At 42.6% G+C, this 12893-nt stretch overlaps 1 protein-coding gene across 1 annotated transcript in view; it reads right to left on the reverse strand.

Annotated features, from left to right (window-relative positions):
• LAMB4 (laminin subunit beta 4) overlaps positions 1–12893 on the reverse strand; it is a 112550-nt gene that overhangs the window by 29201 nt on the left and 70456 nt on the right. Inside the window, 6 exon segments of the mRNA XM_060156210.1 lie at positions 1395–1770; positions 6865–6985; positions 11457–11677; positions 12532–12554; positions 12556–12667; positions 12670–12742. Of these exon segments, the coding sequence (XP_060012193.1) occupies positions 1395–1770; positions 6865–6985; positions 11457–11677; positions 12532–12554; positions 12556–12667; positions 12670–12742 (926 nt within the window).

Here is a 12893-nt window from a genome sequence, read left to right on the forward strand (position 1 = left end):
CTTGTGTAACTTTTAAGCAGTTGCCATATACTTCAGGATTTTTTGTCTGGTGATAACGAATGGCCTCATATTTATGCTTGTGGGTTTTTGTATGTTTGTTTGTTTGTTTTTGGCTGCGTTGGGTCTTCGTTGCTGCACTCAGGCTTTCTCTAGTTGTGGCGAGCCGGGTCTACCCTTTGTTGCGGTGTGTGGGCTTCTCATTGCAGTGGCTTTTCTTGTTGTGGAGCACAGGCTCTAGCTGCACAGGCTTCAGTAGTTGCAGCATGTGGGTTCAGTAGTCGTGGTGCACAGGCTTCAGTAGTTGTGGCTCGTGGGCTGTAGAGTGCAGGCTCAGTAGCTGTGGCGCACGGGCTTAGTTGCTCCACGGCATGTGGGATCTTCCCGGACCAGGGCTTGAACACGTGTCCCCTGCATTGGCAGGTGGATTCTTAACCACTGCACCACCAGGGAAGCCCCTGACAGGCAGATTCTTAATGACTGCACCACCAGGGAAGTCCCTACACTTGTGTTTCATGTAACATAAAACTCTGCAGCTTCAACTATTCTTTAATCCAGGAGCTTTTCTAGGGGAGGAGGGATATTTTTCTATAGAACTATAATCTTTTTGGTTTCTTAGTAGACTATGTACTCCTAGAGGGGTGGAAACTATACCCCGCTCATCCTAGTTTTGCCCACAGCAGGTCAGCAAACATTTTCTTTAAAGGGCCAGAGAGTAAATATTTTAGGCCTTGGGGGCACCATAGTGGCCCTGTCACAATCGCTCAACTCTGTCATTGTAGAGAGAAAGCAGGCACAGAGGATGTAAATAATGGGCGTGGCTGTGTTCCAATAAAACTTTATTTACAAAAAAATGCGATGGGTCAGATACTGCCTGTGGGCTACGGTTTCCTGACTCCTGGTCCAGAGCAATCACCATAATCTCTAGAAATATTTGATGAATGAAAAGAAGGACTCAATAATATATAATAAAAATGATACTGCATTTTGAAAGAATTACTGTACTCATTATATGACTTCACAGTAATGTGTGGGCTTAGAAACAACTGAAGAATTTGGGAACATTTAGCAGATTTCCCTGAGAGCATGGTCAAAAAAAAATCTTTGTATTAGAAACTTCCCCACTTCCAATTTTGTCTTTCAGCTCTGCGGGGTTTGGGTTTCTCAATTAACCTCATGATTGCCTTTTTGTTATAATCAATGACATCTCGCAAAATCATGTCATTCTAACTAGGTAAGAAAGAGACAACGATGATTCCCAGCCTGGTTATTAATGGAACAATGATTACTTCCCTAACATCAACAAAGGTTCATTTCTAAGTTGAAGGCTGCTAAAGTTCACAGGACTTAAGGTAAATCAGGAACTTGGCAATCTATTACTTGCACACTAACCTTACCGAACAGAGTCATGATAATCCTTGACTTTTAAGAATTCCCCAGATGAGAAAACAGGATGTCTCCAAATCCTTTCTATTTCAGACATGTTCTCTCTGAGGCCTTTGAAGTCAGCCTAACAGATAGGCAGGGTCTCTCTTTTATCTTCCGTGTTAGCAGCCAGCCTAATTAACCCTTGCACCGCTTTGGAGAGGGAAGAAATGGTGTGGTCCCATGGATCAAAGCACAAGTGACACCGAAGACAAGCAGGGAATTTCTGGCCGTGACCCTGGGTGCAGCGATCACATCGTGGGCTGCTAACACCCTCTCGGTAGTGACATGTGCCCGTGTCCTGGTCACAGATGTGCTTCTGGGAATCTTTCCTGTTGCAGTCACATGCTGAAAAGGATGGGAGAAGGAGCGGAGAATGTCAGTCACCTGGCCTTTGGCTCATGACCAGCTCAAGAATAAAGTCCTCCTCTCTCCCCTGAGAATCTTCCCAACTCTCATTTCTAAAGTGAATGTTAAAAAGCAGGATAGGGCTTCCCTGGTGGCGCAGTGGTTGAGAGTCCACCTGCCGATGCAGGGGACACTGGTTTGTGCCCCAGTCCGGGAAAATCCCACATGCTGCGGAGCGGCTGGGCCCGTGAGCCATGGCCGCTGAGCCTGCGTGTCCGGAGCCTGTGCTCCGCAACGGGAGAGGCCACAACAGTGAGAGGCCCGCGTACCGCAAATAAATAAATAAATAAATAAATAAATAAATAAATAAATAAATAAATAAATAAAAGCAGGATAATTTCAGAGATCTGTGCAATGGCCATTAAAACAGAGCATACCTCGTTTCATTCCACTGACCAATCAGCTCTCGGTTTTTTTGTTTTTTGTTTTTGGACACTCCACTGTGGCTTGCGGGATTAGTTCCCCGACCAGGGATCAAACCTGTCCCCCCTGCAGTGGAAGCGTGGAGTCCTAACCACTGGACAGCCAGGGAATTCCCAGCTCTTGTTTTTTATATGGACATTATTAGGTGTCACTTTTACTGCAAGTGTGAGTTGTTCCCATCTAGTTTCTTTACCTACGTGAGTGAAGAATATGGATCTAACGGATGACACACTTGTGACGGCTGCTACTGCCCCCCACCCCCACCCCAGGGTGGTTCAGGTGTGTCACAGATTCTCTAAGAAGGCCCATGATCACACTTTTTCTTGGTGAAACCCAGCCTGGGTGTGCTGTCTTCCATTACATAAGGAAAACTGTTCTGTTATCAAAAAAGGGGTGGGTGGGCGGATCGCTCTTTGGTATTTACCCAAAGGAGTTCAAAACATGCCCACATAAAAACCTGCACACGGGTGGTTTTAGCGACTTTATTCAGAATTGCCAACTTAGAAGTAACCAAGATGTCTATCAGTAGGTGAATGAATAAAGAAACCATGGTATATCCAGACAACTGAATATTACTCAGCACTAAAAAGAAATGAGTGTTGAGCCACAAAAAGACATGGAGGAACCTTAAATGCTTTTACTACTAAGTGAAAGAAGCCAGTCTGAAAAGGCTACATGTTGCATGATTCCTTTTCACATTCTGAAAAGGCAAAACTATGGAAACAATAAAAAAATATCAGTTGTTGCCAGGGGTAGGGTGGTGGGTAAGGATGAATAGGCAAAGCACAGAGGATTTTTAGGACAGTGGAAATACTCCGCGTGATACTATAATTATGGATACATGTCATTATTCATTTGTCTAAACCCACAGAATGGACACCACCAAGTGTCAACCCAAATGTAATATGAACCTTGGTGATTATGATGTATCAATATAGGTTCATGAATTGTAACAAGTGTACCACTCTTCTGGGGATGTTGATAATGGGGGAAGCCATGGTGGGGTCTGGGGGTATATGGAAAATATCTGTATCTTCCTCTCAATTTTGCTGTGAACCTAAAATTGCTCTTTAAAAAAGTCTTTTAAAAAATAGAGAACATTAAATTCATTTTGTCTTAACTAAGAAAAAAAAAATCCGGATACTACATGCACTTCAAATGAATAGGTTTTTGATTAAGCCTGAGGATGAAGGATGGGAAGAGCTATTGAAGTTACAGCAACTTCCAAAAGGTCAGGGGATCACTAACCTATGCCATTGGCTTGACTAGAAGGAACAAGTGATTTAAAAATGCATTTGGTCAGCTTGAGTGAAACTAACGCCAATTAGAAATAAAAACTGATTAACACACTAGGCTCCTCCAACAGACACCTGTCTGGCACATTCCCTTTGGTCCAAAGGCCTCTGCAGAAACCCCTGGGGGAGCTCTGTGCGCTTCACCAGCTGGAGGCCAAGGCTCCCCCTTATTACCTGCTCGTCCCCAGGAGCACTCGTGGGATCTGTGGCCTGAGTGGACTGCTTGCAAAGTTTTCTCTGTGAAAGATGAAAACATTTTTATAAAGTAAGATTATTAAAATATTAGAGGGGCACAGGAATAGAGGCTCTCTAAGACAGTTCTTCTAAGAGCCAACATTTCTCCCTGGTTTTGTTTTTGTTTTTTTGTGGTACGCGGGCCTCTCACTGCTGTGGCCTCTCCTGTCGCGGAGCACAGGCTCTGGACGCGCAGGCTCAGCGGCCATGGCTCACGGGCCCAGCCGCTCCACGGCATGTGGGATCCTCCCAGACCAGGGCACGAAGCCGTGTCCCCTGCATCGGCAGGCGGACTCTCAACCACTGCACCACCAGGGAAGCCCTCTCCCTGGTTTTTAAAGTAGCAATTCCATTTGGAAAATTGAGTATTTTAATGGGGCAAAAATCCAAAGGCATTTTTTTTTTTAAGCCACAAAAGCACATTTATAAAGGAATGGAGAGGAGGAAAGAGTTACCGTATGTGGCTACATTGAGGTGACCACAATCATAAATCCATTACATCTGACATTTCTTCGGATTGATTTCTTTTGGAAACCGATTTCAAACAGAGATTCAAAGATCCCTCCTCCTAGAACCAACCCAGATTCTAAATCTGCACTGTCCGATGATATGGTAGCTACTAACCACATGTGCTATTTAAACGTAAATGGATTAAATGAAATAAACAATTGTTTTGCTCACATGCACGAGCCACATTGCAAGTGCTCAGTGGCTACATATGGCTGGTGGCCCCCGAACTGGACAGTGCAGATGTAGAATGTTTCCATTTCTGCAGAAAGTATCGAACAGCCCTCCTCTAAATCCTGTAACTATTGCTGAGGCATGGAATGAAAGACACTAGAACACAAACTCCATAGGTTGGGGGCCTTGCCTTATTTGTTCACTACCTAGAGTACCCAGTAGACACTCTGTGAATATTTTTAAATAAATAAGTGAATCTGTGATGGACCCCAAGTTATGAGAGCCACATTGAAAAAACATCCACTCTGCTGACTTCCTATGATCCATCTCCCAGCATGTACCTTAATCGAAAGTAGTTATTTTTGTCAGCATGTTTCCAAATAGCAGAAAATTGGCTACAAGTTACGATCTCAGAAATCTGTTCCATTTTAATGACTTTGAGGAATTTCAATATAGGCTAACATTCAATATAGCGTAAAGTTTTAATATAAGAGAAAAAAATTTATAGGGCTAAAACATTTCTTTTCAAAACTAGGATTAAAGTTTGTGGACTTTCAAATATAAGACATGACACCATAGAACTCCTAGAAAAGAACATAGGCAAAACATTCTCTGACATAAATCATACCAACGTTTTCTTAGGTCAGTCTCCCAAGGTAACAGAAATAAAAGCAAAAATAAATGAATGGACCTAATCGAACTTACAAGCTTTTGCACAGCAAAGGAAACCATAAACAAAATGAAAAGACAACCTACAGACTGGGAGAAAATATCTGCAAATGATTTGACGGACAAGGGCTTCATTTCCAAAATATACAAACATCTCATACAACTCAATAACAAAAAAACAAACAATCCAATAAAAAAACAGACATATATATATACAATACCAAATGTAAAATAGATAGCTAGTGGGAAGCAGCCGCATAGCACAGGGAGATCAGCTCGGTGCATTGTGACCACCTAAAGGGGTGGGATAGGGAGGGTGGGAGGGAGACGCAAGACGGAAGAGATATGGGGATATATGTATATGTATAGCTGATTCACTTTGTTATAAAGCAGAAACTAACATACCATTGTAAACCAATTATACTCCAATAAAGATGCTAAAATATATATATATATATATATATATATTAGGATTGGGAAAAAATAAAGAAAATGCATAGATTTTTATGCATTTCTTGGAGCATTTTCATCAAATAAATTCTTGTGAAGGAAAAAAAAGAAAATGGGCAGAAGACCTAAATGGACATTTCTCCAAAGAAGACATACAGATGGCCAACAGGCACATGAAAAGATGCTCAACATCGCTAATTATTAGAGAAACACAAACGAAAACTACAATGAGGTACCACCTCACACCGGTCAGAATGGCCATCATTAAAAAGTCTACAAATAACAAATGCTGGAGAGGGTGTGGAAAAAAGGGAACCCTCCTACACTGTCGGAGGGAATGTAAGCTGGTGCAGCCATTATGGAAAACAGTATGGACGTTCCTCAAAAAACTGAAAGTAGAGTTGCCATATGATCCAGCAATCCCACTCCTGGGCATATATCCAGACAAAACTGTAATTCAAAAAAGAGGGGACTTCCCTGGCAGTCCAGTGGTTAAGACTTTGCCTTCCAATGCAGGGGGTGCGGGTTTGATCCCTGGTCAGGGAGCTAAGATCCCACGTGCCTCGGGGCCAAAAATCCAAAACATAAAGCAGAAGCAATATTGTAAAAAATTCAATAAAGATTTTAAAAATGGTCCACATCAAAAAAATCTTTAAAAACAAAAAAACACAAAGATACACACACCCTTATGTTCACAGCAGCACTATTCACAATAGCCAAGACACTGAAACAGCCTAAATGTCCATCGACAGATGAATGGATAAACAAGATGTAGTGTATATATACAATGGAACACTACCAGCCATAAAAGAGAATGAAACAATGCCATCTGCAGCAAAATGGGTGGACCTAGAGATTATCATACTACGCGAAGTAAGTCAGAAAGACAAATACCATATGATATCACTTACATATGGAATCTAAAATATGACACAAATGAACTTATCTACAAAACAGACTCACAGACATAGAGAACAGACCTGTGGTTGCCAAGGGGTGGGGAAGGACAGATTGGGAGTTTGGGATTAGCAGATGCAAACTATTATATATAGGATGGATAAACAACAAGGTCCTACTGTATAGCAACAGGGAACTATATTCAATATCCTGTAACAGATCATAATGGAAAAGAAAAAAAACTAATTGGTTACACAGTTTTCATTTTATTAATATTTTGTGGAAAATTTATTTGGAAGTTTGTGATTTTTCGACCAAATAAAGAAATTTAAAACTCAGTTGGTTCATAGCAAGCCCGTGGTAGGACCAGGCTGACTGTACTCACGTTTTCAGAATTACCAATACTCATGAATGCATCGCCCCAGGGGATCCCCATAATAATTTTCCTCACACTCACTGCAGCGTTTCCCATCATAGCCTAATCTACATGGACACTGGCCTGTAAGCTCAGTCATGGGTGAGAAACTGACAAGCTCTATGATCTAAAAAAATAATGCATTTTAATACAAAACAGTTTTCCCTCCAGTGATTTAGAACATACAGCTGTGCAAAGGCAGAGGCAGGAGGACTCCCGCAGCCAGCAACCACCCCCGAAGGCACCAAGGATCAGCAGTTAATGTTTTTTGCCTGAGGGCTCTTGAAGATACCGCCTGCTTCCAGCTGTTCAGGGACAGGTGGCCCCAAATCAGGAAAGAGCCACAGACGCAAATGAAAACGAAACACGTAATAGGAAATAGGCCACATTCACTCCCACGTTCTGGGAGTTCTCCCCTAACAGAGGCAGACCCAAGACCTGGACTTAACCTCCATCAATTAATTTAGCAAATAATTGTTTCCATTATGGAATGTAAAGTGGAGTTTCTCCGAATTGGGCTAATGTTTTTCTCCACAAAACATTTTTTGTAAATGAAGCTTAATCATTCAATCACAGTTATTTAACTGTGTTTTGGGGAGAGGGCTGAACTTTCCTGCATCCTCCCAACTGCACTTTTTTTTTTTTTTTTGGCTGCGCTGCTGGTGGGATCTTAGTTCCCCGACCAGGGAGGGAACGAACCCATGCCCCCTGCAGTGTGGAAGTGAGGAGTCCTAACCACTGGATTACCAGGGAATTCCCCCAATTGGATTCTTGAAAAGCTTTTCTGAACACCAAGGAGACTGGAAAACTAACAGGAGAAAAATATAAAATCAAATCACTATTGTTGTGGTCCTAGGTTATACCTGACCAAAGCTGCTTACCCAACAACAACTCCAGAAGTAGCTGGATTCATAAAGTGACTGGGTCTACTAAGCTTCTACCCATTTTTGGAGTAACCACTGGCTTCTACTCAAATACAAGGAGTTATGGGAGCTTGTTGCCATATTGTCTTTGTTGGGCAATGCTGTCTTACACTGATGCAGAATCTGCTCCTTGTAACTTGTTCCCATTGTTCTGAGTCCAGTATAAGGAAATTGCACAAAACAGGCAGCCTCCCTCTTCCCCCTTACAGTCCATCTCCCAACTAGAGGTGGCCATCCTCAACTTGTATATGCTTCATTTCTTTAAGCCAAGCACCCCTAAGACTTCATCACGAAATACATGGTTCTATCCATTATCCTCGTTGTCTTCCTTTGGACACATACTAGTTTGTCAATACAATGTTTAAAATGTGATACTCAGAAATGAGAACAATGTTCCTGGAAGCCATCTGGTCACATAGAAGACAATAGGACAACAGCCGCCCTGAAGCTGGGCACGGCCCACCCAATCCCCTCTTTGGCAGCCCAGCCACACCACTGGCTCACTTGAAGCATGCAACCAAAATCCCCCAGATGTTTTTCTCACAAGCTAGCGCCAACTTATTACTCCCACCCTGTATTTATGCAATGGATTTAAAAAACCCAATTGCAAAACTTTATTTTTAACCCATGGACACGTCATCTTCTTGTTGCCAGCCAACAAGACAGGCTGTTAAAATATCTTGTCTCTTGTTTTGTCTTGATCACATTAACGTATAACTTTATAATATCTGCAAATTTGATAAGCATGTTTCCCCAACTCCATCTAAACTGTTGATGAAAATATTGGACAGCACATTTGGATCTCTCTGTGAGAATGCACTAGGGACCACCTACTGGCTGACATAGAGACATTTATCAGTAGTTGTTTAAACAGCTGGAAATCTAAATGTCCACATGTCTCTTCTATACTCCAATGAAAGTGTTTTCTGATTGTAAAGAGCAAACTTTCCCAAGGAATCCCCTATGGACCAGATGACCCCAAATACCCTTGTCATAAGGGGGTCTTTGGTTAAACCAACACCATCTGCTTTTCAGTTTTGTAGATTTCCCTTAGCCTCCATGACTGAACTGTTGTCTCTGTCAAGTCCTGCTACAAATATGCTTCCCCAACGGTCTAAGAAGTATGCCAGACAGTGATGTCATGAGCATTAGGAGTTCCTCATGAATGAAGAAGCCATGCAGTGTGTAGAGATCTACCAATTTGTTCCATGGTTGGTGGCTGCAGGTGTGAGGAGTGAAGAGAAGCATATAAATGAGGCACGGTCCTCTAGTGCCCAGATCTTGGTTTCTAATACCATTCTCCAATAAAAGGAACCAGCCCTCCTTAAAGAAATGGCTGATTCTAGGATGGGGCAGGAAATACACAAGATGAGCTTAGAGCACCTTGCAGTGCAGGAAGTACTTAAAAACAAACAAACAAAAAATAATATGTCAAATGCACACAGAAGCCAACTGAAAGAGTTCCCCATGACCAAAGCTGGAAAAACTTGAATAACAAAATTAAGGAGTGCTGGATTATAACTCAAAACATAGTACAAATATCCTGAGTCCACTGATATTAAAAAATGATTGAGGGACTTCCCTGGTGGCACAGTGGTTATTAAAAAATGATTGAGGGACTTCCCTGGTGGCACAGTGGTTAAGAATCCGCCTGCCAATGCAGGGGACATGGGTTCGATCCCTGGTCCAGGAAGATCCCACATGCCGTGGAGCAACTAAGCCCATGTGCCACAACTACTGAGCCTGCGCTCTAGAGCCCACGAACCACAACTACTGAGCCCCTGCGCCACAACTACCAAGCCCCTGCACCACAACTACCAAAGCCCACACACCTACAGCCCAAGCTCCACAGCAAGAGAAGCCACTGCAAAGAGAAGCCCGCGCACCACAAAGAAGAGTAGCCACCACTCACGGCAACTAGAGAAAGCCCACGTGCAGCAATGAAGACCCAAAGCAGCCAAAAATAAATAAGTTCATTAAAAAAAATGATTGAAAAAAATGAAGAAATGGGGGACAACAGACAAAACTCCAGTGCAGAAGAATTCCAAATAATTTACGGAGATACTCTGCCCTCAAAGAGACAGAGCATAACTGTCCATTCCTTAAATGTGGACTGTGTTTAGTGACTTCCCCCCAAGGAGTACAGTATGAAAAGGAGAAGGGTTGCTTTACAGTAGAGAAATGACACACACTGCTTTAGCCAGTTGATCAAGATTCAGGTCAACAGTGATCAGTCGTGTAAATGGTATGTATCCTTGATGTGATGTGATGAGAATAGCGCTTTACATCTATGGTCTTCTTCTCAAAACCCAAAATCCAAGTCTCATCATGAGGAAAACATCAGATAAATTTGCATTGAGGGACATTTTACAAAATACTCCTCAAAACTGTTAAGGTCATCAAAAATAAGGAAAGTCTAAGAAACTGTCACAACCAAGAGGAACTTGAGGAATCATGATGACTAAATGTAATGTGGCGTACTGGATGAGGTCTTGGAACAGAAAAAGGACATTAGGTAAAAAAACTAAGGACATCTGAATAAATTATGGACATTAGTTACTGATAATGTATCAACACTGGTTCATTAAGGACAAATGTTCCACACTAATGTAAACATGAATAACAGAGGAAACTGGGTATGGGGTACCTCTTCTCTATGTTCACAACTTTTCTGTAAACCTAAGTCTATTCTAATATAAACATTTATGAAGGGAAAAAAGGCCATTGTGTGCATTTGTGTGGGTATGGGTTGGAGCAGGGAGGGTTGGAGAGAGAAAGAAAAAGAGAAGGGAAAACACATTCAACATATAAGAACTACCTTCAAAAGTTGACTTGTACAAAATTTGGCCTTTGAATAAGTTGAACAGTGGAGCTGAAATTGGAGGTGAGCCATACTTATTAGTCAGGAAGATTCCAGCTTCTGAAATGAGCATTTTGATTCCAATTAAACCCTAATCCCTGTATTGTAGATTGGACTCTAAAATTTCTTGTCATTGTTTTACCCTTCTTCCTGCATCTCTACTAATGTAAAAGTGTTTCAAAGAATACATTTATCAAACCAAAAAAGCCTAATAATGACACTGTTTTCTCCATAAATAATGTTAATATTCTTTGAAAAAAATTTCATGCTCATTGTTTTGACTGAAAATCACATGTGCAGTTAAGTAGTGTTAACTGTATATTAAACAATAAAGATTTGCTCCTAGGCTGCATTCTTTAAAAACAATTGCTGCTGGTCTGGTAACCATAAGATAAATAAGATAAATTAAATGAGAAGACATCTTATTTAACCATATGTAAAGCAATTGGTGAGCTGCAGGGAATAACAGCTCGATTTTTTTAAAATGGAATTATGGATTCTGAAGGAACCCGTTAACTTTCATTCTGATTCATAATCAATTCCGATTCATGGTGGATTTCTAGGGGCCTGCCTATGCTTATACATATGAAACAGTGAAAGAGAGGGCGCTCTGTGCTTCATTCCTTGATAAATGCAGACTCTATCCCCATGTAAGTCCAATCTTATCTAAAAACCCTGATTAACAGCAGTATGTAAAGAAAACATTCTTTACATATTTAGAAAGCATGTCTCCCCATCACATCTCACTTTGACCCCACAGGAAACTGAAAGTCTCTTGCCTGGTCACAGTGTCTACTGAGTGAGGTCCAAGGCTCACAATCCCATGGCTGACATCCTCTGCCGGGGATGACATTCCAGCATCCATCAGCACGATGGTCACAGGCCCGCTCTGTGACGTTGGGCATAGAAGGGCATGTGCCGGTGTCAGGGTCACAGAGACAAGCTCCTCCACCAGGGGGACACTCAGAGGGACTCACACCGGAAGGATGACAGGAACACCCTGGGAGCACAGAGCCGTCGTTGGGGGGTAAATCCGTGATAACGCTGGCATCAACAACCCCTGCAAACAACTTTCTAGAGGGGAGGCGTCGTTTCTTTAAAAGGCTCAAGAAAGAAACATCTTACAATAGAACGAGGAATCTAAGTAGGTTGAACCCATTCAACTGGTTTTGATCTCCCCAAAATGCAATTTCCTATGGTTCTACCTACTACTACATTCCAAGAGCTCACAATTAGGATAAATGAAAGTCTCACTTTTTCCTCACGCCACTCACCAAAGTTCCACTTATGTCAACACTCCAGAAACAAATTGACTTGGGTGAACTGAAATAATTAAAATATCTCCTAAAAATGAGGAGTATATTCCTCCTCTTTATCATGGAATTAAACCCTTGTCCTCTTCTACATCAGTGACTCTCCTATTTATACATTAAAGTCACTTGATGAGCTGGTTACAAGGCAGATACCTGGGCCCGGCTCCCAGAGATTCAATTCTGTGGGTCTGAGGCACAGCCCAGGAATCTGCATATTGATACCACACGCCCCCATCCCCAGGCGGCTCTGGTACAGTGCATGGTAGTCCACACTCTGAGAAACAAGGCTCCGAACCCACTAAGGCACGTGTTGAAGAAAACAGTCACAAAAGGCAAACTAATAACACCAGTGAGTACTCTGCAGCTGCATGTGCACTGCAGCTGTTTCTGCTGCTGAGTTCAGGACATCAGCCCATCACCCCGTGGGCACTGGCACTACTGACCTAACTGAAATAAGTACGGGAGTTGCCACCACAGTTACGAGCTGCCACATTCTGCCCCCCGCCCCCCCCCCGCCCCCCAGGGAGCTTTGCAGACTTCCTCCTACAGGTCTGATTGAGGGTCAAAGTAACCTGGCCTGCAGAGCTGGCAGCTGGGGCCTTGAGTGTTGTGCAGACATTTAAGGTCCTCCCCCGTGACTGGGCTGCAGGACTCTGGATCAGTTACATCAACGTGCTGTTGCAGGCACAAGGTCCGCAGGGGGCTCCCGAAATTCTTGGATTTCCACAGAAACCAGCAGAGCATTCTCCACACTGCACACCAGAAAGAAGGGGAGAGGAAAAGGGAATGAGATGAGGGGTGTGTGTGCGTGTGTATGTGCTTGGGGAGGGATACGGAGAGTGATGTGGATAACTGGACTCCTCCGGGGTTAATGAGAGGTCACACATTTGGGATGAATAAGGA

This window comes from Lagenorhynchus albirostris, chromosome 8 (assembly GCF_949774975.1).
Source record: "Lagenorhynchus albirostris chromosome 8, mLagAlb1.1, whole genome shotgun sequence".
NCBI classification, from domain to species: Eukaryota; Metazoa; Chordata; class Mammalia; order Artiodactyla; family Delphinidae; genus Lagenorhynchus; species Lagenorhynchus albirostris.